This window comes from Folsomia candida, unplaced genomic scaffold (assembly GCF_002217175.1).
Source record: "Folsomia candida strain VU population unplaced genomic scaffold, ASM221717v1 Fcan01_Sc011, whole genome shotgun sequence".
Classification (NCBI taxonomy): Eukaryota; Metazoa; Arthropoda; class Collembola; order Entomobryomorpha; family Isotomidae; genus Folsomia; species Folsomia candida.
The window spans coordinates 4818303-4845920 of NW_019091203.1; the positions used below are offsets into that span (position 1 = coordinate 4818303).

At 36.1% G+C, this 27618-nt stretch overlaps 4 protein-coding genes across 7 annotated transcripts; 1 reads left to right on the top strand and 3 right to left on the bottom strand.

Annotated features, from left to right (window-relative positions):
* Positions 1 to 3364: 3364 nt before the first annotated feature.
* LOC110854912 (putative glycerol kinase 5) lies at positions 3365 to 9021 on the bottom strand. The gene is given in 11 exon segments (XM_022103342.2): positions 3365 to 4258; positions 4636 to 4769; positions 4839 to 5005; positions 5077 to 5171; positions 5730 to 5930; positions 5933 to 6019; positions 6372 to 6512; positions 6585 to 6790; positions 6964 to 7132; positions 7513 to 7606; positions 8181 to 9021. Coding segments are annotated over 11 exon segments (1578 nt in total). The 5' UTR covers positions 8307 to 9021; the 3' UTR covers positions 3365 to 4100.
* Positions 9022 to 12597: 3576 nt separating this feature from the next.
* On the bottom strand, positions 12598 to 15508 carry LOC110855048. Of its 3 annotated transcripts, none has more exons than XM_022103481.2 (4): positions 15257 to 15508; positions 14183 to 15017; positions 14048 to 14101; positions 12598 to 13630 (listed from the first exon to the last, which is right to left on the bottom strand). In XM_022103481.2, exons 2-4 carry the CDS (start codon positions 14249 to 14251, stop codon positions 13382 to 13384), a joined length of 372 nt encoding a protein of 123 aa, XP_021959173.1. In that variant the 5' UTR covers positions 14252 to 15017; positions 15257 to 15508; the 3' UTR covers positions 12598 to 13381. The 3 variants fall into 3 exon arrangements, with proteins under 3 accessions (XP_021959173.1, XP_035711735.1, XP_021959172.1); XM_035855842.1 differs by having other exon boundaries at positions 14171 to 15017; XM_022103480.2 differs by having other exon boundaries at positions 14171 to 15508.
* A 331-nt stretch (positions 15509 to 15839) lies between these two features.
* Positions 15840 to 18357, bottom strand: LOC110855003 (RNA-binding protein FUS). The gene is made up of 4 exons (XM_022103435.2): positions 18122 to 18357; positions 17040 to 17315; positions 16346 to 16534; positions 15840 to 16278 (listed from the first exon to the last, which is right to left on the bottom strand). The coding sequence occupies exons 1-4, from the start codon at positions 18134 to 18136 to the stop codon at positions 16186 to 16188; spliced, it is 573 nt and encodes a 190-aa protein (XP_021959127.1). The 5' UTR covers positions 18137 to 18357; the 3' UTR covers positions 15840 to 16185.
* A 3815-nt stretch (positions 18358 to 22172) lies between these two features.
* LOC118437092 lies at positions 22173 to 27261 on the top strand. 2 transcript variants are annotated; one of them, XR_004835873.1, is made up of 4 exons: positions 22173 to 22490; positions 22704 to 23747; positions 23814 to 25932; positions 27039 to 27261. XR_004835873.1 is itself a non-coding variant. In XM_035855881.1 (3 exons), the coding sequence occupies exons 1-3, from the start codon at positions 22214 to 22216 to the stop codon at positions 24965 to 24967; spliced, it is 2475 nt and encodes an 824-aa protein (XP_035711774.1). In that variant the 5' UTR covers positions 22173 to 22213; the 3' UTR covers positions 24968 to 26132. The 2 variants fall into 2 exon arrangements, 1 of the variants encoding a protein (XP_035711774.1); XM_035855881.1 differs by lacking the exon at positions 27039 to 27261 and having other exon boundaries at positions 23814 to 26132.
* Positions 27262 to 27618: the final 357 nt, after the last annotated feature.

The following is a 27618-nucleotide window of genomic DNA, read 5'->3' on the forward strand; positions in this document are numbered from 1 at the left end:
GACCCACACGAGCCCTCTCAAATTAACATTGGCTGCCGTGATAACATACTACCTCTTCCACATATACTTCCATGGTGCATGAAAGTAAATGGGGAAAAAAGTAGAAAAATGAAGAAATATAATTAGCTTACACACTAAACTCGCCGTCGCAATATTAAAACAGTGCGTCTCATATCACCCCAGGAAAGTTTTATATTACCCCAGTCCAGTCTCATGTGGTCCCAGCCTAGTCTAACAATGCTCCAGCCCAGTCTCACATTGCCCCAGCCTAGTCTCACATTGCCCCAGCCCAGTCTCACATTCCCCCACTACATGGCGCCAAAATATTTAAATTATGATGACACGAGGGACTTGATTGAATGACAGAAAGAGTGAGGCAAATAGGTGAGTGAGGGGAATGAGTGATGTGAGAAGAATGAGGGAGTGAAGGGAATGAAGGAGTGAGATTGGGATTGATGAGTGAGTGAAGCCTCACTCAGCCTTACTTCACGCGAATGAGGGGAGTGAAGGGCTACTTGGCCCGAGCTGAAAATGAGTGAAGTTGAGTGAAGCGAAATTCGCTTGCACAGGTATGATTGAACCCATCGTCACTTTTTTTATTACGGATCGGTGGAAAGTAGGAATTTAAAAAGCAAATATAAAATTATATGAATGCATGCACCAATTTACGAGATTGTGAAATTTTGTCAAAAATAATATGCATTGAATGAAGTGCGAGAGTGAAGGGAGAGCGAGTGACCTCGAAGGAGAAAATTTTCACTCCTCCGCTCGCCCGCTTGAGAAAAAAACAGGCCGCTACTGTGAACTTTGCCCTCAAATATTTGATCTCCAAGTGCCCATTCAACGGAAAGATAAGTACCACGTCATTTCTAATTTTTATCTTGATTTTTTAGCATAAGTCACTAAGCTTATCTCGTGTAGCTTGAAAAAAGGTTCCATTGTGAGTTATTTATTCTAATTTTAAACTTTGAGAACTATAATGTTCATTATACTTCCCTCTATGAAAATTTGTTAACGCCTTATTGGTTATCTTTAACTATCGTTTAAAATTTGGTCGTATTTTCTCAGAGGACGTCGTCCATCTACATGTCAAACTCAATGGGGTACAATGTGAAAAATGTGGTGAAATCACAAATACACTGCGTACTGGTATGTACACTGAGGGGATAAATTGTCCGTCACGGTTTAACATAGCTATATCTCGTACAATTTCATAGATATCAATTTGAAATTTTGCATAGTTGTAGACAATCGCATTTGTGATGAAATTGGACTCATAGGTTGAAAAAATAATGCAAAGGTCAAAGGTTACGATTTTTTGACCTAAAACCTCAAAAGTCAGCTACATCAAGAAAATTTTTTTCTTGGTATTTTTATTTTTATAAAGTTAGGGCAAGTCATCCTGAGCATTTTGATATGTTGGTCACCTCTGTGCGATTTTTTTTGTGCCCACAGCGATTTTTTGAAAAGTGATGTTTTGAAAAGTTATAACATTGGGCTTACGGGAGAAAATCTCAAAACATCACTTTTCAAAAAATCGCTGTGGGCACAAAAAAAATCGCACAGAGGTGACCAACATATCAAAATGCTCAGGATGACTTGCCCTAACTTTATAAAAATAAAAATACCAAGAAAAAAATTTTCTTGATGTAGCTGACTTTTGAGGTTTTAGGTCAAAAAATCGTAACCTTTGACCTTTGCATTATTTTTTCAACCTATGAGTCCAATTTCATCACAAATGCGATTGTCTACAACTATGCAAAATTTCAAATTGATATCTATGAAATTGTACGAGATATAGCTATGTTAAACCGTGACGGACAATTTATCCCCTCAGTGTATAGACTTGGGAATCACCTCCTCCCCGATTGGTAATAGCTGGTTTCTGACGGGTGAGTTTTCATTACCACAAAGGTATAAATATGTCAATACTCCGAATATGCCTGCTATTTCTTAGATTGTGCGCATCCCGTTGGATTGAGAACAGACACTCTCTCGTATGAGAGAAAAACATAAATTATAAATGTTCTTATCGGCTCTAAAAAACGCTCAATTTTACACAAAGTAGGCGTTAACTAATTTTTTAAAAGCATATATACATAGGTTTCGTGGTAAATTCTAAACACGATTTCAAACCGTTGTGTCACGCATGCCATGATTCGGGAGTTGAGTCACAACCCACTTTGCTCCTACAGTATGTCACGAAATTGTAGATGCAACGACATATTTTTTATTTCGATATGATCCTACAATTTCTAAAATTCCGAACTTCGGGATCAAATGTCAAAAGTATCTACGGAAAATTTCCGCGTCGTCGATTTTTAAAGTCACACACAGGTCAAAGGTCAGCATTTTTTTAAAGATTCAAAATGCGAGGCCAAAAATAAAACTCCATGGATAATTTTTTTTCGACTTTCTAATATTTTTTATTGGACGCGGCAAGGCCTCACGAAAAAAATGAGCTATCGTATGACCGTGTACGATTTTTTTGACGCCCACGGGAATTTTTCGCCCAGGACAGTTTGGAGGTCTAAAATCGTGACCGTGGCGAAATTCAAACAATTGAAATATGCAAAACCATATTGACATCGAATACATGCCGAACGTAATTATGCATAGCTGATTTGATTCTTGACGCCAAAGATACATAAGTGACACTGGCTTCCATTACTTTCTTATTTTTTGTCCAATTTGAACCAAAATTTGCAAGTCTTTATGGTAAGCTGTTTTATTAATTTGAAAAGCTCATAGATATTTATTCATAAGTTTCAATTATTCACAAAATTAATAATTTACAAAAGTTCGTACTTAAAAAATTGGCGATATTTTAATTTTCCTAAATTTCCCTATTGTATATTCGTGCAACATTAATCAGCTTGCTACAAATTTACCAAAAATTTAGTCAAAATGTTGGGACCATAGATAAAAATGTGATAAATTTAAAGGGGTAAATCACTTGTTAGTTGTCACGTGGACACGTTAGAATCGCGTCCAACACATACAAGTTGGTTTAAACCTTGTCTCGCTACAATGGAGAATTTTTCAAAGGGAAAAGTTCGTAAATTTTCGATATTTACCGAAATTTTGCATCTGAAACTCGCGATTTTAAGAAATTTGATATTTTATAGGTTCCATCAGTTTTGATATATGTACGAGTTGAGCAATCAACAAAAATTCCAATTCCTCTTGACCAATGGCGATTTATGTATGCACATACAAAATTGTCCATTGCACCGAGACATTTAAACCACCCTGTATGTACATATTTATGTATATACATTTGTAGCACGGTAGCTGAAAAATTTCAGCAGTGTACACTCTTAAGAATAATATTACCCTCTTGGAAATTTAACTATACTAAATGCAGAGTAAACTTTGTTCTTTATTGATCAAGTTACATAATGTTACTTTGTATTTGGTTAAGTTTGCTTAACTTAGAATTACGAGTAATTTTTTTTAAAAGTGTTACATTATTTTTAAGAAAGCGTTATCAATAATTTATAGCTTTAACATATTTATGTACAAGCTCATTTCAGATTTACATAATAGAAATTCAAAACTTAAACCCATAAATAAGTAAAAAAGAAAAAATCTATATATTTATATTGTAATGGCCGTACTCACGACAAAATTCGGATATCTCAGAATTTCACCTTATTAATCATAACTCATTTAGGTTAGTCAAATTTCGGCATTTCAAAAAGCGTTTTGATGAATCACATTGCAAGTGCGGATTGCCAATGCTCTGCTGCACAATTGTGCTAAAATCTATGTACCTGCACAATACTTATGTAGCAAACCATTTTTTGCAAAAAAATTTGTTCTGCAAAATCTATTGAAAATTTTCACATGTAAAGAAATTTAACGAATTTCACCATATCTATTTTAATATGCAAAGGGTAATAAATAAATTTACTTATACACTCCAATGAATTACAAAAAAAATATTAGATATTCGATCGTGCAAATCACGTGCAAAAAAACACAATTTATTCCCAAAACTCCAAATTTCCCCCCAGCTGCGAAAACATTTCCCCCATGAAGAAGCCTATCATGATTAGCACGGCCATGAGTAAGGTGGCCGCGAGGGCGGCCTTCCATCAGGACGGCTCCTTGATCTCTCTCCACTTAAGGAATCGTTCCAATGCACGCTCCCACTCGGCGAAACGGACCTGAATTCGCACCCCGTCCTCCACACCGTGAAAGATACGCTCCACTCGGTAAAACTGGAGGAGGTCTTCTCGTGAACTCCAGAATCCTGAAATGCATAAAATCATACTCAGTTTTTGAAGTTATAATAAAAATGTTTGTGACATTCTCGTTTTTGGAAATTTTTCACAAAAATAGTGAAAACTCTGTTTTTCTGTTTTTATTCACTAGCATATTGCAAGAAAGACATATTTCGAAAATATTCAAGTTGCAAAAAAACGAGTCGTTTCGTCATTAAAATTTCTTGAAATTGTTTTAAAATTTTGTAACTGAATTGAATTATTATCGACCTCTAGGTAAAATTTTGATCACATTTATGTAACACGGATTATATTTTTCGTAAGTAAGCTAAACATTATGTTGCAAATTTCAGCAATTGATTTTTTATTTAAATTACAACAAGTTAGAAATTGTTATGATTCCTACCACAATTCACGCCGGCCATGAAGGCACACCCCAACGCGGTCATATCCCTGCAAACCGGACGAATTACTGGTTTTCCCGTCAAATCCGCGATAGTTTGGAGGACAAAATCATTATTCGCAACGCCACCGTCTACCCTAGTGAGACAAAAATATTTTTTTGCAAATGGCACATTAAAATTATTCTTGCCAAGTTTTTTGTCTTACTTAATGTGGTCAAATTCAATGTCGGACGCTTCTCTTTGCAAAATATTGAGCAACTGGGCCACCCTGAAGGCCAAACTTTCGAGTAGGGCCCTGGCCAAATGGGCCTTCGTCGTTGTGGGACTCATTCCGAAGAACCCTGATGTAGCCGTCATGTCGTTATAAGGCGCCTAAAAATTAAATGGACGTAGTTTTAAAAATTTCGCACGTATTGGTGAAAACTTGCAATTTTTAAAAAAACCTGAAGTCCGCTAAACGCCGGGATAAAATAAGCATCGTTCGTATCCTCCACCGATTCGGCAACTGTGCTCGACTCCGCGACGGAATTGTACAAGCCTAGAAACAAAACGAAAAATAAATTAATTTATGGGAATTTTGCCTTGGCTAAGCACGAGATTTATGATTTGAAAATAAACTGTATAAATTTTAATAAATTTCTTGTTTTAATTCTAAAAAACCGATCTAGGCAAATTTCATAATTCGAAGGAATCACCCAAGCAATTCACTCCATCATCTTTTAAACCCCAAAATTTGATAAAATTACTGAGCAAATTTGTATAAAACATGTAATTGTTACGATTTTTAAGCTGTTTTTCTCTGTATTTTCTGTTCCGTATTTTAAAATTGTTTCTAACATTTTTTGTAATTTGTAGTCATTTAAAAATCTAGAATGAGTTGTACCAATTTAATTTTAAACCCAATTCACGTAAATTTTTGTAATTCCGAAAATTTTGCAAAATAGTAATTATGTAAATTGTTTTACAAAGTGTAGTCTTCATTCAGTGAAAATAAATAAAAGACAAACTTTATAAGCATGGTTTTCATTCGTATATAAACTTTTTGCAGGTTTACGAACATCGACGTGAATAGCAATATTTTTAATTTCCCACTCACCAATTGTTCTCCCCCACTCGACCAGATTTCCGTTATCTTTACTCTGTCCTTCTGCAATGTAAGCGATTTCCGCGCCATATTTCCACCCAACGAGCGGATAAATTCCCCCCACGCCAGAGTGCGGCCGAGTACCCGTGTTCACGTCGAGAAACGCGCCCGTTCCCAAGGTCACTTTCACGGCCCCCTTTCCCCATCCCCCGACCCGAACATGGAGGCAGATTGGTCCGCAACTGAGGCCAAGATTGGAACTTCGAAACCAGGGAATATTCGACAATTTCCAAAATGCGGTCCTGCAAATGCATAAATTGCATTAATCGCAATTGAATTTATCTTAAGTTAAAAAATATACTAAAACAATTCTCTTAAATTAAGTCAGTTTTGAATTTATCAAGAAAGCTTTACTAATTTTACGTATTTTGTGCTAACATTCTGCAAAAAGATTTGACAATTTTGAAAATAAATTAAAATAAACCATCAATGTAAAAATAGATCTTAAAACAATTCTCGTAAATAGTTAATTTAATTTACTTTTGAATTTGAAGAAAAGCTTGTAGAATTTTGCAAGTCTTTTTAATATTCTTAAAAAAATTCTGGGAATTTGTGGAATAAATTATAAAAAGTCTTAAAAACGAGCAAACTAACCACAACTTGGGACCAACTTTGGCAGGATGGAGGACGGAATGCGATACATTTTCAGTGCCCACTCGGCATAGCTTAGAACGAAAGGATCGAAAAACCCGGATACGCACGCGTTGCTAAAATCAGTCACGTGTTTCTCTCCATCTGTTGAATTTTCAAAAATTCCAATTAACACCATATTTTGTATCAAAATTCGTAATTTTTGTTGCAACTTACTCGTTAACTTGTGAATTATAAAAGTGTCCAGGGTTCCGAACTTGACTTGATTAAGGGCGATTTTTTCGCGGATGCCGGGCACGTTTTCGAGCACCCAAAGCAGTCTGATAACGACGAGTTCATTCATCACGCGCAACACGGAACCCGACAAGTAACGCTTGTTTTTTGTAATCGAATAGAGGAATTTACACAGAAGTCGGAATGATCTTAAAAAAATACAAAAATTGTACGTAATTAAGTAAATTTTGCTCTTTATCAACTTAATGTTGCTCTGGATTTAATATACGTATGTAGTTTGCTTAATATGAAATTCAGTGTGCATTTATTTGTCAAAAGGGTAACATCATTTTTAAGAGTGCATATTTATCAAAGGGCTGACCTGATGTAAAGGCACGTGTTCCACCGTCGCACCAACTCTGTGGCGCGGAGGTCCTTCCAACTGATAATTTTGGTGATGGGCGTGTTATTATTGGCGTCCCAGAAAAGGAATGAGGATCTCTGCGTCGTGATCGACATGCATCTCAACTTTCCCGGCGAAATTCCAGCGTCTGTGGAACAAACAATTCGATGAATAACTTTACATAATAAACCTTGTACCTATATTCATTATACGCTCCTTTATGGGCCCGAGTGGCCAAAAAATAATTAATAAATTCAATTCAATTCAATAATAAACCTTGTATTTGTGTGCATGAATTTTTCATAAATTTAGTCAATGTATTTGTACAATTCGTTAATTTGAAATAAAACGCATGCTCTCCAACTCGTGTTAGAATCGTTGCAAAAACGCGAATTTTAGTACTACCAAATACACTACAGATCTTGAGTTTAATTCAGTGATAAGCAAATTTTAGTTCTAAAAATCTTTACAAAATTTATGGGAATTTTTTGTATATAGTTCGGTACAAATACATATGTAAATCTTTACCCTGTATAGCACCACGTAACACGTAGACGACATTATCCCACAAGGCGTCGGGGTCCATTTCCACCCATCTCGGTTTCGGATATTCAATTCGGATCTAAACCATGATCAAAAGGTACTGTGAAAATCATCTTTGAGGGAGGCAAAAATCACGCGGTACATATTACACTCGTCAGCTAATGTACGAATAAATTGGGTCGTAATTAATGATTATTTTGCATGCATAGTTTCTTGCTGTGCAGTGCATGAAATTGGTAAAATGTGCGAGTAATCAATGGGTGATGTAAATATAAAAAAAAGGATTCACGTGGAGAAATTTTTCCACCAATGTTCTAATGATTTGCAATAGTTACAAAATAAACTCACAAAGCATAATATTTAAAAATAAATAACTACATAAATATATACATGGATACATGTTATTGTAAACTTATGTAACGCAATTTCATAGCACTTCAATTGGAAAATATTTTCATGGTTTATGTTAGTCCTTGTCGAAGCTATTGATATGTAATCGTTGAAAAACTAATGTATAAATTTATCCATGTGAAGTTATTTTTGAATCACCCCGTACATATGCATAAGAGCATAAAATTGACAATTTTACTACCAATTACACCTTTCAGATATGTATGTACATAAGTACAATTCCCTGAATAATCACTACTTACCGGCGTCGCCTCCTGTCCCCTGACTCTTGCAGCCTTATCGAATATTAAACACTTCACCGTAGTCGTTCCCACATCGAGCGCCGCGATAAATTCCTCCTCCCCCAAAACAGCGCCACACCCACTCATCCTCAATCCCCCCTCCTCCACACACACGCTAAAACACCACCCCCACTAATTCCCCCTTAACTTCAAACTAAAACACTCCACTATCAATCCATCCCAAAGAATTTATTCCCAAATTTTATTAAAATTCCTTAAAAAAAGTAAGCCGTTTTGTTAAATAAATAAACAATTCTCCCAACTCGACCAGACCAGTCTCTGTCTGTCTGTTTCTCTCCCGAACTGAATATGTATGTATTCCCGTGGATACCCGGATATCCTACACAACCACTAAACTCAACACCCTTCCGGGAAAGTATCGATCCGTTTAGAGTAAATTTGCAGAATGAGAGAGAGAGAGACACACACACCGCGTGTATGCACATAAACTAAACTGCATGAAAAGTGGGCCACGTTATTGAGAAATAGAAATTCTCACGGCAATGATTTCCTCTCGCTCAGTGGGGAGGCAATACATTAAGAATATCACTAGTTTAAGGCGCCAAGACAACCTGTTAATTATGGGATTGAAAATAAAATAGTCACAATTAACTAAAAAGATGCTGGTCAAAATTCTGACCATCCTTTATGCACGGTCCCCTTAAACCAAACCACTGCTCACTTGATCGTGACGATATGTACATGCAAAACAATAAAAACAACACTGTTGATTCGCGTATTGTGCGTATTAAACTTACAGCGTTTTAATTGAACAGTTGCTTCATCCACTTCCACTACTAACCAGCCGCAGACCAGTGCAGTTCACTTTTTATTTATTACCGGGGGTGGTTCGCGTAGAATGTTGTCCAAATCCATTAACTCATAATTATGACGATAAGACCAACTTTGGGAATTACGATGGAAATTGGCGACAGAAATTCGGACAATATTTATACCACACTTTTTGTACAGACCCCTGCCTGGCTATTTTATCATGAAGGCGATAATAAAGCATGATTAGAAAGCTCATCCTTCACTCGAATTTTATTTATTCCACGGCTTCCACTTTATGTGCACAGTTACAAAACCATTGTGTCGCTACATTATCTGAACACGCTGCTCAAACACAATGGGCAGATGAGAAGAATCTGCGTGAAATTCGATACTCTATTTGTGTTTATTTTTACATAAGCACATTTTGTGACTGTGCATGCAATGTGTAGCCGATTTTTTTAGGTTAATTGATCGTAAAAAAATCGAGGATCATATCAATTCAATATTTTGACATGACATGAGGCACAAACAATCGAAAATTACCCAATTACACTATTAGAAATCTGGTCTATTTCGGTAGGTATTCATTCCTCGGTATTAAAGTTGCTGTATACCGCGGGGTATTAAATTTATTCTCGTCCTTCAAAATTTTATACCGAAATGGTAAATTGTAAAGACCGAGTTATTACTACTTGCACGGTATTACTTATCAATATCACTTTGGTAAAGTCATAAATATATGAATACAGGTTGGTATTATTTTAATGCAGAATTTATTAGAGTGTAGATTTCTAACAATGCACATGTCAGACATGTTTCTCACAGATCTTCCTCAAACTAGCACTAAAATATGCAGAAACTAAGCACAAACAACAATTGATATGATACTTGAGCACTTCTGCAGAATTCGCGAAGTTGCGAAGGTTTTAAGTTGGCAAAAACGCACATTTTCACCATGCGAAACTATATGGGGTTCACCACTCTGCTTCCCGATTTTCTCTTGCGCTTCTCTCCACCAGGTCATCAGTTTTCACCTCTCGATGCATAATTTAAGCAGCGGCTAACTTCTCAACCAAATTACCATTCGAATTATCATTTTTTTATTTTTAATCATTTTTAACCATTTTTGATTTTTGAAATGGATTCCATTAACTTCTTATCAGTGGCAAAATCATTTCAAACACTGGTTGAAAACAGTTTTGAGTGGGCAGATGAAAACTTAAGCAACTAATTCTTAACCAAATTATTATTTGTAGTTCTTTAACATTTCGTGTTTTTATTTGTATATTAAGATTCCTATGTGTGATAAGGGCCAACATCACACAAATTCATGTGATTTTTGTCATAAAAGTCTTTGAAACAATATGAGTTTTGACACCAGCTACATTTTATAAAAAATTCTTCACAAGCCTTCACAAGAAGGTAACACGCACTGTATACCAGAATATGTAAAGCAGACTGATTTTACATTAGCGAATGTTGGCTTATCATCCCCGATCCATAGCCCACTTGAATACCAACAATACTTTATCATCGGTATAAATGATGGTGCACTTAAAAGAAAGTGAGCAAGTGCGATCAACTTTAAAATTCCGTTTCGGCTAAATAGTTTAGCTTGAACTTCATTCTTGTGGCATAGCGCATTGTAGTGATAAAATTGTTTCGATAAGTATTTTAATTCTCGGTGAAAATAGGTGTCCAATGGCTGAGCAATATCAGTACAATTCTCTGGAACGAATTTCACTGTGAGTGCCGGCCATCCATCATCGGGATTAAATTTCGACTCATACATTTGAAGGTTTGTCTGTCCAGTCCAGTGGTCCAAAATGTATAGTACATCACCAATGATATTGGGTTGTATAATTTCGTCCAGAAATGTAGCAACTAAAGGCCTGCTTAATTTGCCGGACTTGCTAGCGGTGACAAACAGGTTTGGAGCAGAAAACAGTGTCTTCTTGACTACTGGTCCAATGGTGCCACTTGCCTCCTAGAGACAAGTTAGGGATTTTGAAACATTCGGTGTGAAAATTTAATTAGTTAAATTTACCTGTAAGCATACAAATACTTTTGGTAGAATTGTTCCTGCGTAGGTAATAGTATACTGTACTGTATACGAGTGGGTCACCTTATTCTTTGGGGATATCGCCGAAGCGAACGTTTACCTCTCGCCTTTCCAAGACAACGTCCTATTCGACACAATCTCGTATTTGAAACCAGTTTGGTCCGTGTTCCAAACTAACGTCGGGTCATGAACAGAAATTAGTGGTTGCATTTCATTCCTGAACTCTTCAGCCATGAGACCTATTTGTTCCATATCACGAATGGAAGACCTGTTCACTAGTTTTTGGATTCTTCTTGAAGAAATCCGGTTTCTACTTTTAAATCGAGCAATCCAACTATCTGACGCCTTGAATTTGAAACCTGGATATTCATTAGCCTTCGATACTGCCCAGCGCCGCAGATCCATACTGTGGACCGATCGGAATTCTTGGCGAGCCTCGCGAAAGAGTTGTAGGACATGATGCTCAATTTCCATATAAATATCGAAGTTTGTTCCGCCTTAAACAAAATATCCTAGGTAAATCAATTGAAAAAAGTTACGAAATAAAAAAACTCATCTCAAAGTTTACCCATGCGTATTTGACTTTTCCATCTTTGCAAATAATTACGATGTTTGACCTTCTTAAATTTGTTCTGGAATGTTAAGAATTTCCACGCCGGATTGCTTTCAAATGCATTTATGGCTCTTTTCTTGTATTCCATATCCACTTTGTCTCGTTTAATTGGCTCTCCTTCTTCATCCTCGTAGTCATTTAGCGCAGATATACTATGCACCCTTTAAATACGATTTCAGATTAACTTCAACTCTTGAAATTTGTTAACCCAAGCTTTACTACCTTCGAAATGTTCTTCCTCTTCAACAAAAATGTATTCGATGAGCAGCTCATCAAGCTTTTTTAGAAGAACTTCTGCAATTTGTTTTTCCTCCTCGGTTGGAACCTGATCTGCCCACTCAAAACTATTTTCAACCAGTGTTTGAAATGATTTTGCCACTGATAAGAAGTTAATGGAATCCATTTCAAAAATCAAAAATGGTTAAAAATGATTAAAAATAAAAAAATGATAATTCGAATGGTAATTTGGTTGAGAAGTTAGCCGCTGCTTAAATTATGCATCGAGAGGTGAAAACTGATGACCTGGTGGAGAGAAGCGCAAGAGAAAATCGGGAAGCGGAGTGGTGAACCCCATATAGTTTCGCATGGTGAAAATGTGCGTTTTTGCCAACTTAAAACCTTCGCAACTTCGCGAATTCTGCAGAAGTGCTCAAGCATCATATCAATTGTTGTTTGTGCTTAGTTTCTGGATATTTTAGTGCTAGTTTGAGGAAGATCTGTGAGAAACATGTCTGACATGTGCATTGTAAGTGTGTACGCAAAATACGTCACATCCGTCATGCATGGTCTTATTCGTATGGAAACTTTAACCGGTGGCAAATACAATTGATTATTAATTTGTAATCGAAGAATTGATAAGGTTTGATGGATTAATGAAGCCCAGACAAATGTATGTAAATAATTATGTAAACCGCACTTTGGATTGGGTATATTGTCCTCATGTATGTATTTATAACTTTAAAAATCGTATAATTTAAGTATGACGAAAGGAGGGAATTGGATACTTTGATATGTAAATGGACATACTTTGCATATCCGATGCACAAGCCATGCATGTATTTTTCGCCATTAAACCATAATTACCCTTACCTTAATACGAAATTGATTAATACATAGATGCATCCCCTTCAAAAAACTTTTCAGGCTTGGCAGGAGTGGGTACTTAATTACCAATCAAATTTAGCAAACTAATCTAAGAATCTCATAAATGACAAGTAATTAATGTATCTACAGTGTTACTTCATTACTTTTGTAAAAGCATGTATTTGTTATAATTACATAATTCAACTTTACACGCTTGCATCTGCAAATGCATTAAAAGAATGAGTAAATATTCATTATCTTATATTTGGTTATGTACAAATTAGTAGGTGGGTTATTTAGTGTATCGCAGATCCTCAATAATTAGCAAATAAATATATATGTACAAAATACAAAACATCGCAAAAAATCTGACCATTAATTTTCATCATTCAAGTACAAAATAAAACGACCTTCGTTGCAATATTAAAAATCAAAAAAATGAGGAAAAAAGTGCAAGAAAATTTTGGAAATCGTACATATCAATGTGAAACTATTACATATAATTAATTTCATAAATGTTTTTAAATAAGTATTATACTAATAATTCATGGATAATCATTAAATTGTTTCTTTAATTATAACCTCCCATTATTAATACTTTGTGCAAGTTATTTAGTCTTTCCAATTTTTTTACTCGAGGTGAGCATGCGTAGAAAATAAGATTGCTGCATTTGTTCCCTGGTTGTCCTCATTTTCTAAAGAATCAGATCTCGCATTAACTTGAAGTAATCCTTGGACCACATCGTCGCTCTTTCCGGTGGGAGAATCTTCTCGAATCAACGTCATAATTCTGGCCGGTCGAATACTTCGGAGTCGATGCTGCTCCAGAAATCGGACCACTTTTTCATACAGCAAGGACGGCTCAGTGATTCTTGGCACCTGGAAATTCCAAATTTTCATATAGGGGGTATTTCTAACAATATTTTACCTTAAAGAAATAACTGGACAAATAAATCACAATTACGATATTGTGTAATAATAACTTAATCGTGATGGATTTTAATAACACTTTGACAGGATTTAAGTAGCATTTGCACAAATTTTTGCAATAGTTTCGCAGTGTTTTTAGAAAATGTTAAATTTCTCTTAATACCTATTCTGTAACTGATGGAAATCACAGAAAAATTCGTCCATGTAAAGCATATATAAAAAATTAGCTAATTAACAACTGATCCTAACGCATGCGTGGGTCATCCATTTAATTTAATGAATTTAATGTTGCGTAAAACAAGCTATATATTTAATTTATGACACGCTTTATGAATGTAAACGTGTTAACTGAACGAATTAACTCACGGCATAATTCTGCGCCAAATAAATTCCCAAGTAAAGTCCGACCAGGAAAGAAATCTATAAAAAAAATAAGACAAGAATACATAATTTTGCCTCTGAACGTCCCCACTGTCCTCGCTCCCTTACGAGTGCACCTACGAGGAGATGTGTCGCGATGAAGATGACGAGCAACGTGTTGTACGCGTAGGTCAAAATATTCCACATCATGGCACAAACAATTTTATGGTGTGAAATTTCTTACAGAACTTTCAAAACTCTTCAACTTTTCAATTTTTAACCAAAATCCGATTTTTACTTTTACTTCTTAGTTGACACTCCGTTAAACGACTGAAGTTCAGTTTGACTCGGACAAGATCAGCATCTGGAGCCGGTTTTTAGCTATTTTTGGCACACTGACATCTTCCTTTATTACCTCCACGTTTGGAGGAAGACGAACACACGGCTCACTTTTTAATGATGCTGTGCACACAGAATGACAACATTTGAGCACACTGTGTAAAAAACATAACTTGCAGATTTTTTTCAAATTTTTGAACAAAGGATGGTAGCTGAATAAAATAAATATATGAACAAATCTATCAATGATCTGCCACATCCTTCCTGCACGGTCCCCATACACACACTTTTTTCCCGTAAAAATAAAAATCTCATTCCTGCACAATTACAGTTCTCGCATATGTCTCGATTTTTAGAATTTCTGTCTAATTTATGATGTTTATTTGTCTCATTGTACCCCCTTCGCCTACACGTCCACCTTCTCTGGGTTGTCAGATTGCATCCCAAATATCATCAAAGATACAGCCAGATCCATCAATCCGAACCAGATGAGACGCATGAAATCCATGTCACGCCAAGAATACGCTCTCACTAAGGTGACCCCGTTCGACACGGCAGCGATAAGCAGAAAGGCTACGTTTTTCGTAAAATATTGTCTTCGGCTTTTTCCCAAAAGGCCAGATTCATAGTCAGAATCCTGATAGAATTGAAAGTCAAGGAAAAAAAAGTTGAATAGAATTCAAAAAAACGTATGCATTTATAACACTCCGAACTGAAAATCAAAGTTTATTTCACAAAGAATTACCAGATTACAGAGCAGAATTTAATATTGTCGTTGAAAACTTGCATTGGTTTTTGTCACAATTTAAAAATATTAGGTTCAAAATTGTATTTTATAACATTTCTTTAATACAAAATTTTGAAATTTTGATTCACCTGCATTTGAATTCGCCTCGTCCACCACAGAAGATAGCACAACCTGGCACAACAAACCCCCAGAAGGAGGCACGCTATACTGGACACAATACAAGAAACGGACCACGCCAGCAATACGTTTAGCAACATTTTGGTCAAAATTTTATCACTCAACGCAAACTTCGCATCAGTTGAGGATATGCACATTTACAGCAAAATGAAAAAGATTGTATGTAGGGGGGGCATGTACATAAAGTACGTCAGATAGGTAAATATGGACCATATTGTACTTACCTGTTCAACATGTCGCTTTGGAGGATCACGTGTAAAAATCAATAAGAGGAAATTATCACACCCATCTTGCACCGTCCATACAAAAAGTTGTATTTAGTGTCCACTCTATTTTTAGGTGTCTCTCTCGTGAATCCGAGTGCGACAAGAAGCAAATCTCTAAATGCATGCACACATGTATGTAGATAATTATGTGTGGAATACAAGTGATATATTTTAAGAAAATTTAAACACATGCATGTACATACTTAATTACATGTTTAATCTATATATACTTATATTAACTTATTTTCATAAGTGAAATATTTTAAGATAATTTAAACAAATGCATTTGTGCATATTTATTTACATATATTCATTTACATATTTGTTCACACATTACAGATGGCAATTGACGGAGTAAGAATATCTCTAGTATCACTTAAAATAAATAAATTTATTAAATTTAGTTTGCATACATCAACGTAAATTTGCCATTCTCGTTGCAAAAATTTAATCAAAATTAGTAACTAATATTTCAAATTAAGTCACAAATTTTTTGACCTCCTTGCTCCCAATATTATTTATGTTGACATGTTTTACATATTGTTTAGTTTGTTTCTCAAATATTTCATTTCACGTAAATAAATTTGTATTCAAAAAAATTTGAAAAAAGCCGATTAAAATAGGATTTTTCCAATCATAACTCCTGCCACGCCAGCGGCCACGGGGGCGGCGTACTTCATCATTTTCTTCTTCTTTCTCGCCTTTTTCTGGGCAAAGTGTAAAGAATTGCAATGAATTTGTACCCTTAAACGTAAAAATGGATAATTTACTTACATCCAAGTACGCATTGTCTACTGGAGCATAGTAACCTGAAACGGCGGGAGTAGCTCCCCCCTGATACCCGGGTGCTTGATTGTACCCGCTATAACTGGTGGACTGGTTATATTTCGGTTTCGATTGGCAAACACCATACTTCATTTTTTGGCAAGCCTCATATTTTCCTTTTTTGCAGTAGCATGGATTCTGTAAATATTTATGAAGATTCCATTAAAAATTTGATTACAGCAAGTCTAAAATTTTAAGGGGATTTGATTAATTAAAATTATGGATTCTGCTCACTAAATTATAAAAATAATTTTTCATTAGAGGGATTCATTTGGTATTTATGGGGTAACAATTGAATTATCTGAGGGCAAATATCAATGGGGTTTATTGCCACAATTTGGAGGACAAAAAATATCATTTTAAGTGGTGGTTAATTTAATTTCTATTATTATTCGTCTTCATAAAAATATTAGTTTTTTGAACAGAAAAAGCTTGTACATTTAAGCAATTCAAACCTATTAAACATTAAATTAAACAAGTGAAATGGTTTTTCGAGTAGCAAATTTGCAATGCGGACCGTATTCTATTGTTCATAATTCACGATACTCCTCCAAAAATCTCACACATTTTGATCTCACAAATCTCAGAAATCCGTGGCAGATTTTGGAAATTTTGATGACTAATTTTGAAATATATATCTTACTGTTGGCGTCGATGCCCCGAATTGTTGTTGTCCTTGGTATGGAGTTGGTCCATACTGTTGGTGCGGCGGGTTAGCGCCGTACATTGTATAATTGTCAGTCGGAAAGGGATATGGGTTCGTTGCCGGGTAATATGACGGACTTGTCGGGTATGGCGTATAAGGTGGCGGGGGTTGTTGAGGATATCCAACATTTTCAAACCCGATGGACCCTTGTGGCGGAGGTACACCATTGTTGTAGGTCATTTGTCCCTGTTGGGGGATCCCGTTATACGCGTTCTAAATTTCGAGTACAATTTGCAGTTTTTACATACATAAATATAAGTTCTTATCGTAAGAAGCATCTTTATTAGAATGACACCTACATATTTACATACATATGTATATGAGTTTAATACGTGTATACATGAGTTAAATCGTACATACGTACATAGGTAAATATTTCGCATAGTAATTCATTTCTATAATACGTTTGCGAATTAAAAATTTTTCTCCTAAACATGTGAGCAAATCTCTGTCAATAAGGCTTAATTCGTCATACATACACATTTACACATGTATGTAAGTATGCCGAATAAATTACAAATAAATAATTCTTTGTTTGAATTATGCAATTTCCGCAATAATCGATGAGTGCTGAAATGCGTAAATCTAAAAAATAATTTTACAAGCTTTTCCAAAATAAAAAGACGAAGTTCCGTCGTCATCGGCTGGCAAAGTTTAAAAAAATAAGCCAGTTCTCAGTAGAAATATTTGAAATTTTTTGTAAAAGTTTATAAGTTTATGAAATTTTACTAATTTTATATACATTGAGGGTATTCATTATTTCTTCGTATCTGTAGTATCGTAAAATAGTTTACGAAGAAAAAACAAGGGGTCAGGTTTAGTAAAAATCGTAAGCGTAGTAACGTGATTTTCGATGAGAAAATCTTACGACGCTTACAAAATCTCGTAAGCGTCGTAAGTATTTTACGATACGAAGAATACTAAGGATACGAAGAAATAATGAATACCCTCATTGTTACCACGAACTGCGTTAATTGCCTCAATGCGAGTTAGTTTTTTTAGATTAAAAGATTACTTACGTTATTCGGATACATTCCTGGTTTTGCAAGATTAATATTAATTCTTTATTTGAATTCCGTAGTCTGCAAGTAGATTTTATGTAGGTACAAATTTATCCCGCAATACAAAATTCAGCTTTTTTACGTTAAAGTGAATTGGATTATGAAATATTTTATTTAGTTAAATAATACTGTAAAAATTTAATAAATATAGTGCTCTACCCAGCCTACGTATATGCACAAACGTATTTTTGCACTTTGCGCACTTGCATAATACGCAGTATAATTGATTCACTCTTAAAAATAAAGTTACCTTTTTGAAAAGTAAATGCACTCTGAATTCTAAATTAGGTAAAAGATTCTATACAAATCCAGAGTACCGTAGACACTCTATTTTATAGCCGGGTCTAAAGACAGCACAGATCCGGGTACAATTACAAACCTGGTATAATTGGAGACCCAGGTAATTTTTTTTGGGTTATTCATAGCTTGAAGTATGTAAGAAGCGACATTATATGAATACCATAATTAGAAACAAGCTTCATATGCTTCAGACCCAGCTATGTTTGAATATAGTATTTTTACGGCAATCTACATATTTAGATGACCTTGAGACGGACATTGTTCTTTGACATATGTCCGTTGTCAGTTTAACGATACTGTGGATTTACATAGTATCGTTAATTTAATTTAGAATTAAGAGTGCATTTACTTTTCATAAGGGTAACATAATTTTTAAGTGCGTAAGTAAATATGTACATACGACGAACGTATTCGTGTATGTACGTGGGTGTTTTATTATTGATTTTCAAAAGGTATGTTCCGCACTGTTTCTGACCAAAATTTTGATGAAATAACAAACTTGAAATACATTCAGGAAGTCGTGATTTTTTTCAGCTCAATCGGTTAAAAGGAACACCCGCAATAAATCATCCAAATTTACCTCGAAAATATGCAAAAATTTACGACTTGATTCCATTATCATCCCAAAATCGTTTCCCCTTCATGCTTTTATTCAACGTTTGAAACGGATAATAATCACTAAGGGTCAAGGCTGGACTGTACGGGGGGTGGTTTATGACGGTGAAGCGTTTTTCGTCTGCAGCAGCCCTCGAAACCAGCGAGGTATTTGTTGGCGCGTTGTCGTCTAAAAAAAGGCCAACTATTTATTTTGACCTCACGTTTCTCTTCAACCGCAGCACGCAGCTCGGTCGGGGTTCCTGCATTCCAGCAAGAAATTATGTAAGAAGGGGACCTTTTGTATCATTGTAAATAGTCATAATCAATTTTTTGGCAGATTTTTACGCTTTTGCTTTCATGGGCGGTGGCAACCCCCCGTGCTCCCATTGCATGAAGTATTGTTTAGTCTGCAGGTCATAATAGTAAACCCAAGTATCATATGCAACTACTAAAATATGAAGCAGGTTCCAGTTTTCATTTAATAGGTTAAAATTGGCATTGCAAAGGTCAACTCGATCTTGTTGTTGAGATGCCGAAAGCAATTTTGGTACCCAACGGGCGGAAGCCATTTTCATACCTAAGTCTTCAGTTAACGTGGAACAAATTGTTGGTTTTGGAACACCCATCTTATCTGCTAAATAGGACAGTTTCAATCGTGGATCTCTAATTATTGGTTCCTCTAGTTTCTGGAGCCTTTTTGTGGAAGAAACTGATTTTGGGCGTCCTGGCGACTTTTTGTCCGAGACCACTTTTCGCCATCATTTGAAGTTACTGATCCAAATTATATTGTGCTTTGTGTTGGGCAGTTTTCATCGTAAACTTTAAGCATGCGATCATAAATCTGCGACACCGATTGCCCTTCCAGCGTTAAAAGTTAAATCACACTACGATATTTAATTTGCAAATCTGACATTTTTTCCGTCGAGGTAAAGTTTGCTGATTTATTGCTAGTGGTGATGTTAACCTAAAGAGCTGAAAAAAATCACAGCATCCTAAATGTATCTGAAGTTTGTTATTTCATTAAAATTTTGGTCAGAAACAATGCGGAACATACGTTTTGAAAATCAATAGTAAAACACCTACGTATGAGTAACCGTTTCTACATGCATACATTATTCATATTTCTTAGCACTGACACCGCTTATGTATTTGCTTGTCACATTATCTAATGTTTAACGAGATTAGATAATTTATGATGGTCGTGCTTTGTGTTTAACTACCTTGGGCTTCTCACTCTTGGATGAATACATATTTAGGAATAATATTTTACCAAGTTCCAGTGGAATCAAGTGCAGTTGATGAATATTTCTCCAGATTTTCTACACTCTTAAAAATAATGTTATCCTTTAGAAAATTAAATGCGCTATGAATGGTAATTAGATATGTAAATTTTACATACAACATCCAGAGTAAATTTATTCTTTATCTATGTCTCAAGTGTATGTACGGTGCTCTGGATTTTTGTGGTATAGTTTAGGGAAGGCCAATAGATTACATATGTCTGCGAGACGACAGGTGGGAGGGAGGTCCAAGGCTCCAATTATTTAACTCCTAAATAATTGACACATATTAATGGGGAAGGGGGGAGGGGGGTCTAGAAAATCGAGATTTTTGGATAATTTATGGACAGGCCCTAGATAGTTTAGAATTGAAAGTGTATTTAATTAGGTGTACCGATTCATTTCGATTTTTGGGTAACGTTCATGAAACATGCGGGTTTTTGATAGTTGTATAATTTTTTAAAGACCTATTTTAAACCGTACATATATCTCGAGATTTCAGTAATATTTTTGTGAGTGTTTTGTCCAGCGTTCATGAATGTGTTTTTCGCATTAGGTATATTAAAGCGTATATTATAGCGTAGCTTTGTATGTTACGGTGAGAGATGATATCATTCTAATCGATTGGGTACATATATGCAACCACGTGACACCTGAAAACTAATGCGTTGTAATTTCATTCTACCAAATTTAATCAGAAGAGAGTTGAGATCATTTTTAATTAAATAAGTATTTAAATCTCTCAGGTGTGACTAACAACGTAGGTCTTTTAAGTGTAAAACTCAGATCTCCGTGGGACCATTTTTTTCACCACAAAAAATAAGCATCCCCGTAATTTTTGCATTTTTAATAATGCACCAATATGAGCGCGAGGCGTGAATTTTAAACTATTTTCTAGCCAAAACCTCGGTTCTCGGATTTAAAATTTTTGTAAATTCTCGAAGGTCCAAAAATTCGAAAGCATATATCTTCAGAATGACTGAGTTGATTTATTAAAAATATATACGTAATTGTTTTCGAAAATTTAAAACTTTGAAAGAGTTAGTAATTTTAATGAATTTAAAAAAACCGGAAAGAAATTCTGAAATCTAAGTTTCGAGACAATTGGATTTTTTAGAAGTCATTCTGGTGAAGCATGTTTACGCAAATATGGGTATGCTTACATACATATTTTTTGTGGTGAACAAAATAAAATTGGTCCCATGGAAATATGAGTTTTACACGTAAAAGACCTGCATTGTAAGTCATTTACATATGCGTGTCGTGTAAAGTCGATCGTTTTCTCTTTTCATGCTAATTCTATATCATAACTGTGTTTGCACCGAAGACACAACGTATCATGAAGTAAGTTAGTACATAGTGACGGCACTTACATATGTAGAATGTTCATGTAATAAACGTTTAATTAGCAGGTGACGCAAATATTTATGTAATCACGAGTATTAATTGTGTAATCTGGACCATGTTGAGGTACATATTTCCTGTGCATGAACAAAGCAAAATGAAATCCTTTCACTGGAAAATATGTATAACTAAGCACTGCAGTGGCGCCGGAAGGGGGGGACATTGCCCCCATTCTGCAAACTTATGTATTACTTCCGCATGTTAATAAACATAGTCACCTCCTCCTCCAATCTCGCAACGCTAATGTCCCCCTTCATCCGCCGCCACTGACCACGCGATATGAGCATTAACGAACGAATCAATTTAATCAATAACATCCACCGTCATCGACAAATGAATGCCAGAAATAACACGATCATCAATCATATTAATACCGTTGACATTGACATATTTACAAAACAGTTGCCCAGTAGCAGACAAACTGGGGCTTGAGCTTGAGCAAAACCGCTAAATCAATAAATCCTAGAAAATGAGTCATATCACGGAGATTCGGAACGTTCGAAAAATTATACTTATTTTGACCAACGACATCTGTCTTGTTCAGAGCTGGAAGGAATTTTGTGATCTACTAGAAATCCAACCGACCGATGTTCTAGAATTGACCAACAGCTTCAAGTCCACTGCGATGACGTATTATGACCTCTTCAGCAAAATTTTGCATCTCTGGGCGTCAAGAAAAGGAGAAAAGGCGACTGTGCAAATGCTGATAGAAATATTGAAAATTGGAAACTTTGTGTCTGTTTCTGGTAAGAAGTTAGGGACTGTTCTGAAATTATGTAACGCACAGGGGGTAAGGAGGGGGGGGGTGTGGTTTATGGCTCAAATGATACCATGCTATGTGATATGGGGAAAGGGGTCTAGAAAATCGCCATTTTTGCGTCGCATAATTTATGAACGTCCCCTTAAGGATTATCTAATTTTTTCTACACTTTATGATAATGACTTGTACCCTTTTGTAGAACAACTTGACAGACTTGTGAATGAAGATACTTTGACAAGACAAGAAACCACTAGAAAATTCCACATGCGTCATTTTGGAGTTAAAAAATGCATTAGTAATTTTGTTGGAAGAAAATCCGAACTTAAGACCTTAACAGGATTCGTAGAAAGCGATGACTTTCTTCTAACGGTAACAGGCATGAGTGGCGTCGGAAAATCAACACTTGTCTTGAAGTTTGTCAACGATTTATTAACCGCCACTGAGACTGATGACGCGCAAGTCAGGGTCATTTGGTTCCAATGTGATGACAAATCAACCCTAAAGAAAGCCATTCAAAAACTTGCAGAAAATATCAGAATCCCAAAATTTCCATCACATGACAAACTTTTGCAAAAATGTATTAAATCCATCCAATACGGGAGTACTGCCAAAACACTTTTTGTCTTTGACAATGTCGATCATATCCATTCGAATTTGATTCGGATTTTGCAATTCTTACATTCCATTTCGTCAACTTCACCGTCAGATGTGAAGGCTGTCCCTATCCTGTCAATCGTGACGTCAACACTGCTACCAATGACGAAATATGCTGGGACATCCGTTGCCCTTGATCTGCTCGATGAACAGGAAGCGACCCAGTTTCTCAAAAGCAATTTACCCATGGAATTAATGGAAGATCCTTTGGACCTCCAAGATTTGGCCGCTTTAGTGCAATACCTTCCACGGAAATTACAACAAGCCGTTGACTACATTAAGCAAAAAAATTTGAGTGGAATCAAATCATATGGAATAAAGGATTACATTCGTGACTTGGAAGGTGGGTCCGCAAAAAAAAGACAGAAATTACTGGACCATCCGCTATCCCCGATTGAACGGAGTGAGAGCGATCGAACGACGACATTTAAGTCTTGGAGGCAAAGCATTAGACTCCTTTATAGTCTAGGGATGGAGGGGCAATGGGCTGTTAAATTGCACAAACTTTTGTCACACCTAGATTCAGAACGAACTTCAATGCCAGCTTTAAAGAAAATTATCAACTGTGCAACATTTTTTTTGATACAAGGTAACCAAACTGGTTTATTTATTTGTGGAACTTTGGCAATAAATAAGAATTTTATTCATGTTAAAGAACCCAAAAAAGTCAAGTTGACTCCAAATGCGGACGATCGGCTCGATAAGGCCCTCAAACTTCTAAGGGATCATCACTTAATACGTATTGATGTCACCAAACAAATTCTATCCGTACATCGGATGGTGAGGGAAGTGACGCGGATCCAAATTAGTCTCAAACCATCCGAGAAGTTATACCAAGTTTTAAGAAACATTTTATCCGAAGTTTTGGAGCACGTTATGTTCAATCACTTGAAGAATGATGAAAATAACAACTATGCTTGGGATGATGAGGTAGGCCTCATTTTAGCTGACGTTTGGAAACAGGCCCTCCACTTCCCTGATCTTGTGGAGAAATATGCGCTCATCGGTGTCCATTGCACAGCACAGACCAGTTGTTCCATTCAGCTTTTTTCCACAACCATTGAAGAAATGACATTAATATTCCCAGAAACTAATCTACTCCTTCTGAGAGCAAAAATTAATTACTTTTCCAGAGTTTTCAGCAGTAATGATGAGTCTGACACAGTGCAAGATTTCTCACTTTTGCAATCCTTAGTAGCACATGCGGCCGTCTTCTTGGGGGGAATGCATTCTGAAGTCGTAAGAGGTCGATCGTTGCTTGAAGAAGCAGCGAGATCCAGCTCACGGCTTTCACAATATATACAGATCGCAGAAGAGTCATTATTAGCAGAAGATTCAATATCCTGGCCTCATTTCATCGATTGCAATAAAATAACTAAATTGCTGAACCTTGGCAATGCATACGAACTTATGCAGAAATACGATATTGCAATTGACTACTACTTGACGGCCTACGTTTGGACCAAGGTAAGGGAGGATGCACTTAACGAAGATGTGACAAAAATTTCTGAAAGGATACGACATTGCTGTGATCAATTAGGGATATGTGTTGCAAAATATTTCAACTTTGATGACACCCCGAGTTGGGACGAGCTAAGTTGTCTTCAAGACCGTTTTGTAGAGACACAAAATCAAACGTGTGGCATTTCTGAAGTAGAAGAGCCCCCTCTTAGCGAACCAGATGAGGTCAGAAGAGTTAGGTCGGGACACATTTGCCACAGATTTACGAAAAATCTGAAGCATTTTGACGCTTCGAAGATTCGTCAAATTATTCAAGCCATGAAATTGGATATGCTGCCGCATCGTTAAGAAATACAGAGCATGGGCCATCCTTCTAGAGAAATTTTCAACAATTTTTCTAACCTACATATGAATTTTTCTTGCATAATTAACTTGCTCCAAGTGATGCCCCTTGTTCTGAACTACAAGCCTGCAACGCTTGTTCCTTCATGAAAACACTTCATGACACTTTTGAAGGCTTATTTTAACGTCTTGTCCTTGAAACTTTTCCAAAGTCCATCTAGCATCGTAGCTAATTTCTTTCTTTTCTCCACGACGCACAGCAAATTGACCTTCTCCCGTTACAGTCATATACCTTGAACAAAGCTTCGTCGATTGTGATCGCAGATTCGTCCTTAATTCCAACAAGGTGTTTCTCATACAGCTTTTTCTGGAAAAAAGTGACAATTAGCGATGTGACGCTGGTTCAACGCATGCAGTTTTGTTTTCTTCTGTTTGATTTTGTCCAAATCTCATCTAGTGACTTATTGAATACTAGTGTGATTCGATTTTAGTCGTTTCACCATATTGAAAAAGCTCTTTGGGATTTCCTGGTTGATCAAACGGTTGAGTTTTGTTTGTAGCCTTTGGTCCGTTCTGCAAGGGGGCAGTTTTTAGAGGGAGGAGGCAGTCCCTGATTAATGGCTTGTCTTCTAACACCTTGTACATTTACTATTCTATAAATTGAGGCCAAAGAAATTTCATGTCCACGTGCATTAGCCCTTTTTTATCACACTTTCGGTCAAATTCTGGCTGGAAAACTATTTTACTAGTACCTCCACTTGAAATGGTCAGGGGCGATCCATTTTTCAGAATTTCGAGTAGAAAAAAATCAGTGCCTTACCTAATTGGTTTGTCTACCAAACAGTTTATACCGGGTTTGCATAAGTTGTGCCAGTTTTTTCGCGCGAGCGTTTGAAAATTTCTCTAGAAGGATGGCCCATCCTCTGTATAATCCATCACTTGTAGGCTACAAGTTGTAGTTTTGAAAAACGGTGAGACGTCAAAATGAGCCAGTCACATTGACCTCCGACAAATTGACCCAAGTCATATTGACCCCATGCTATACAAACAAGGAGGGTTAAACTAAATGAGCCTATTTACGCCTGCCACACCTCCCAAAGACGCCAAAACCCCCAGAGTTGTTCCACTAAAATCATCAGATTTGGATTATTTACATTTTTGTGATCCCAGATAGTTGCTCTATCATATCCAATAGTAATCTCAATATTTTGAAGATTTTCTGACCAATGTATTGAAAAAATTTGAAATTTCAAAAAAGTTGAGATTACTATTGGATATGATAGAGCAACTATCTCATGGAGTTTAACCCTCCTTGGTTATATGTAAACTAGCGTATAAGCCCGTCTCCCGCCGGGCGAGCGAGAATTATAAACTGCAAACGTCTGTCGGAAACCGAAATGAAAGCAAAGAAAGTCAAGTTTAGACTGGCGCGTATTAAATGTCTAATGGTAGTTATCTGGGGCTGGTTGTAGCCTTGACTTCAATTTCAATTGAACTTTACTTTAAACTAAAGTGGCGAATCCTGCATACCCATGACTGACTTCCACTTCTATTTAACTTTAAACTAAAGTGGCCATGATAACCACCATCAGATCACCACCCATGATAATCACCCCTAGATAACCACCCATGATAACCACCCCCAAATAATTCATTGGTAAAGTGTGCACTGGGAGCACTGCAATTTGTGTCTTGTCAATACTTCCAAAAAGTGTGAAGTGAAAACTGTTCACTTCACACTTTTGTCTCGCGTCACCAGTTACACAAAAGTGGTGATCTGGGGGTGGTTGTCATGCAGTGGTTATCTGGGGTGTATCTGTCGGACAGTAGCTATCTGGGGTGGTTGTCAGAAGGTGCCCATCTGGAATTTATTTTTTTTTAGAATTACTTTCACCTCCGTTGCCAAGAGACATTTCCAGCTTATAATATAGATATAGCATGGAGTCAATATGACTTAGGTCAACATGGTGTTGGGTCAATCTGTCGCTGGGTCAATATGAGCGGGTGAATTTGTCGTGGGTCAATGTGACTGGGTCAATTTGACATGAAATCTGAAAAACAAGAGTTGCCTTTGCAGTGAAAAAGGCAATCGAATATAATCAACGCCCTTAATGTTTTCAATACTTATAGTATAGTTATTCCAATTTAGGCATGATATGTAATGGGGTGTAGTCAAAATAAGTTAGAATTGCCAAATAGAATTTTATAAGATGTTTGGACGATCTTTTCAGTTTTTTTGTATTGTTGTAGATATTTAAAATCAAGTTATTTAATGACCACTTTGTATTTGCAGCAATAATAAAGAAATTAAATATTTATTTATGTGACCTTTACAAAAGTCCACAGAAGCAAGATGTCTATTTTACATATGCATTCAGTTTTTCCTGGAAATTATATATTAAGCGTGTTGAAATTTTGCAATTCAATTTGATCTCCATTACCTCCTCTGTGAATAAGAAAAGGTTGTAACGAAGGTCGAATTTAGATCAGAAATATGTCTGACGCTTGAGCTGAAATGACAGTCGTATGGATTGTCCGGTGAAAGATAGTGTCAAGGTTCCCCTTATTTTTTCAATCACTTAAAAACTAATTTTGGATAAGTAACAGAGCACCAAAATTAGAAAATTTGATAAGCTTTCTAAAACTGAAAACAGAAT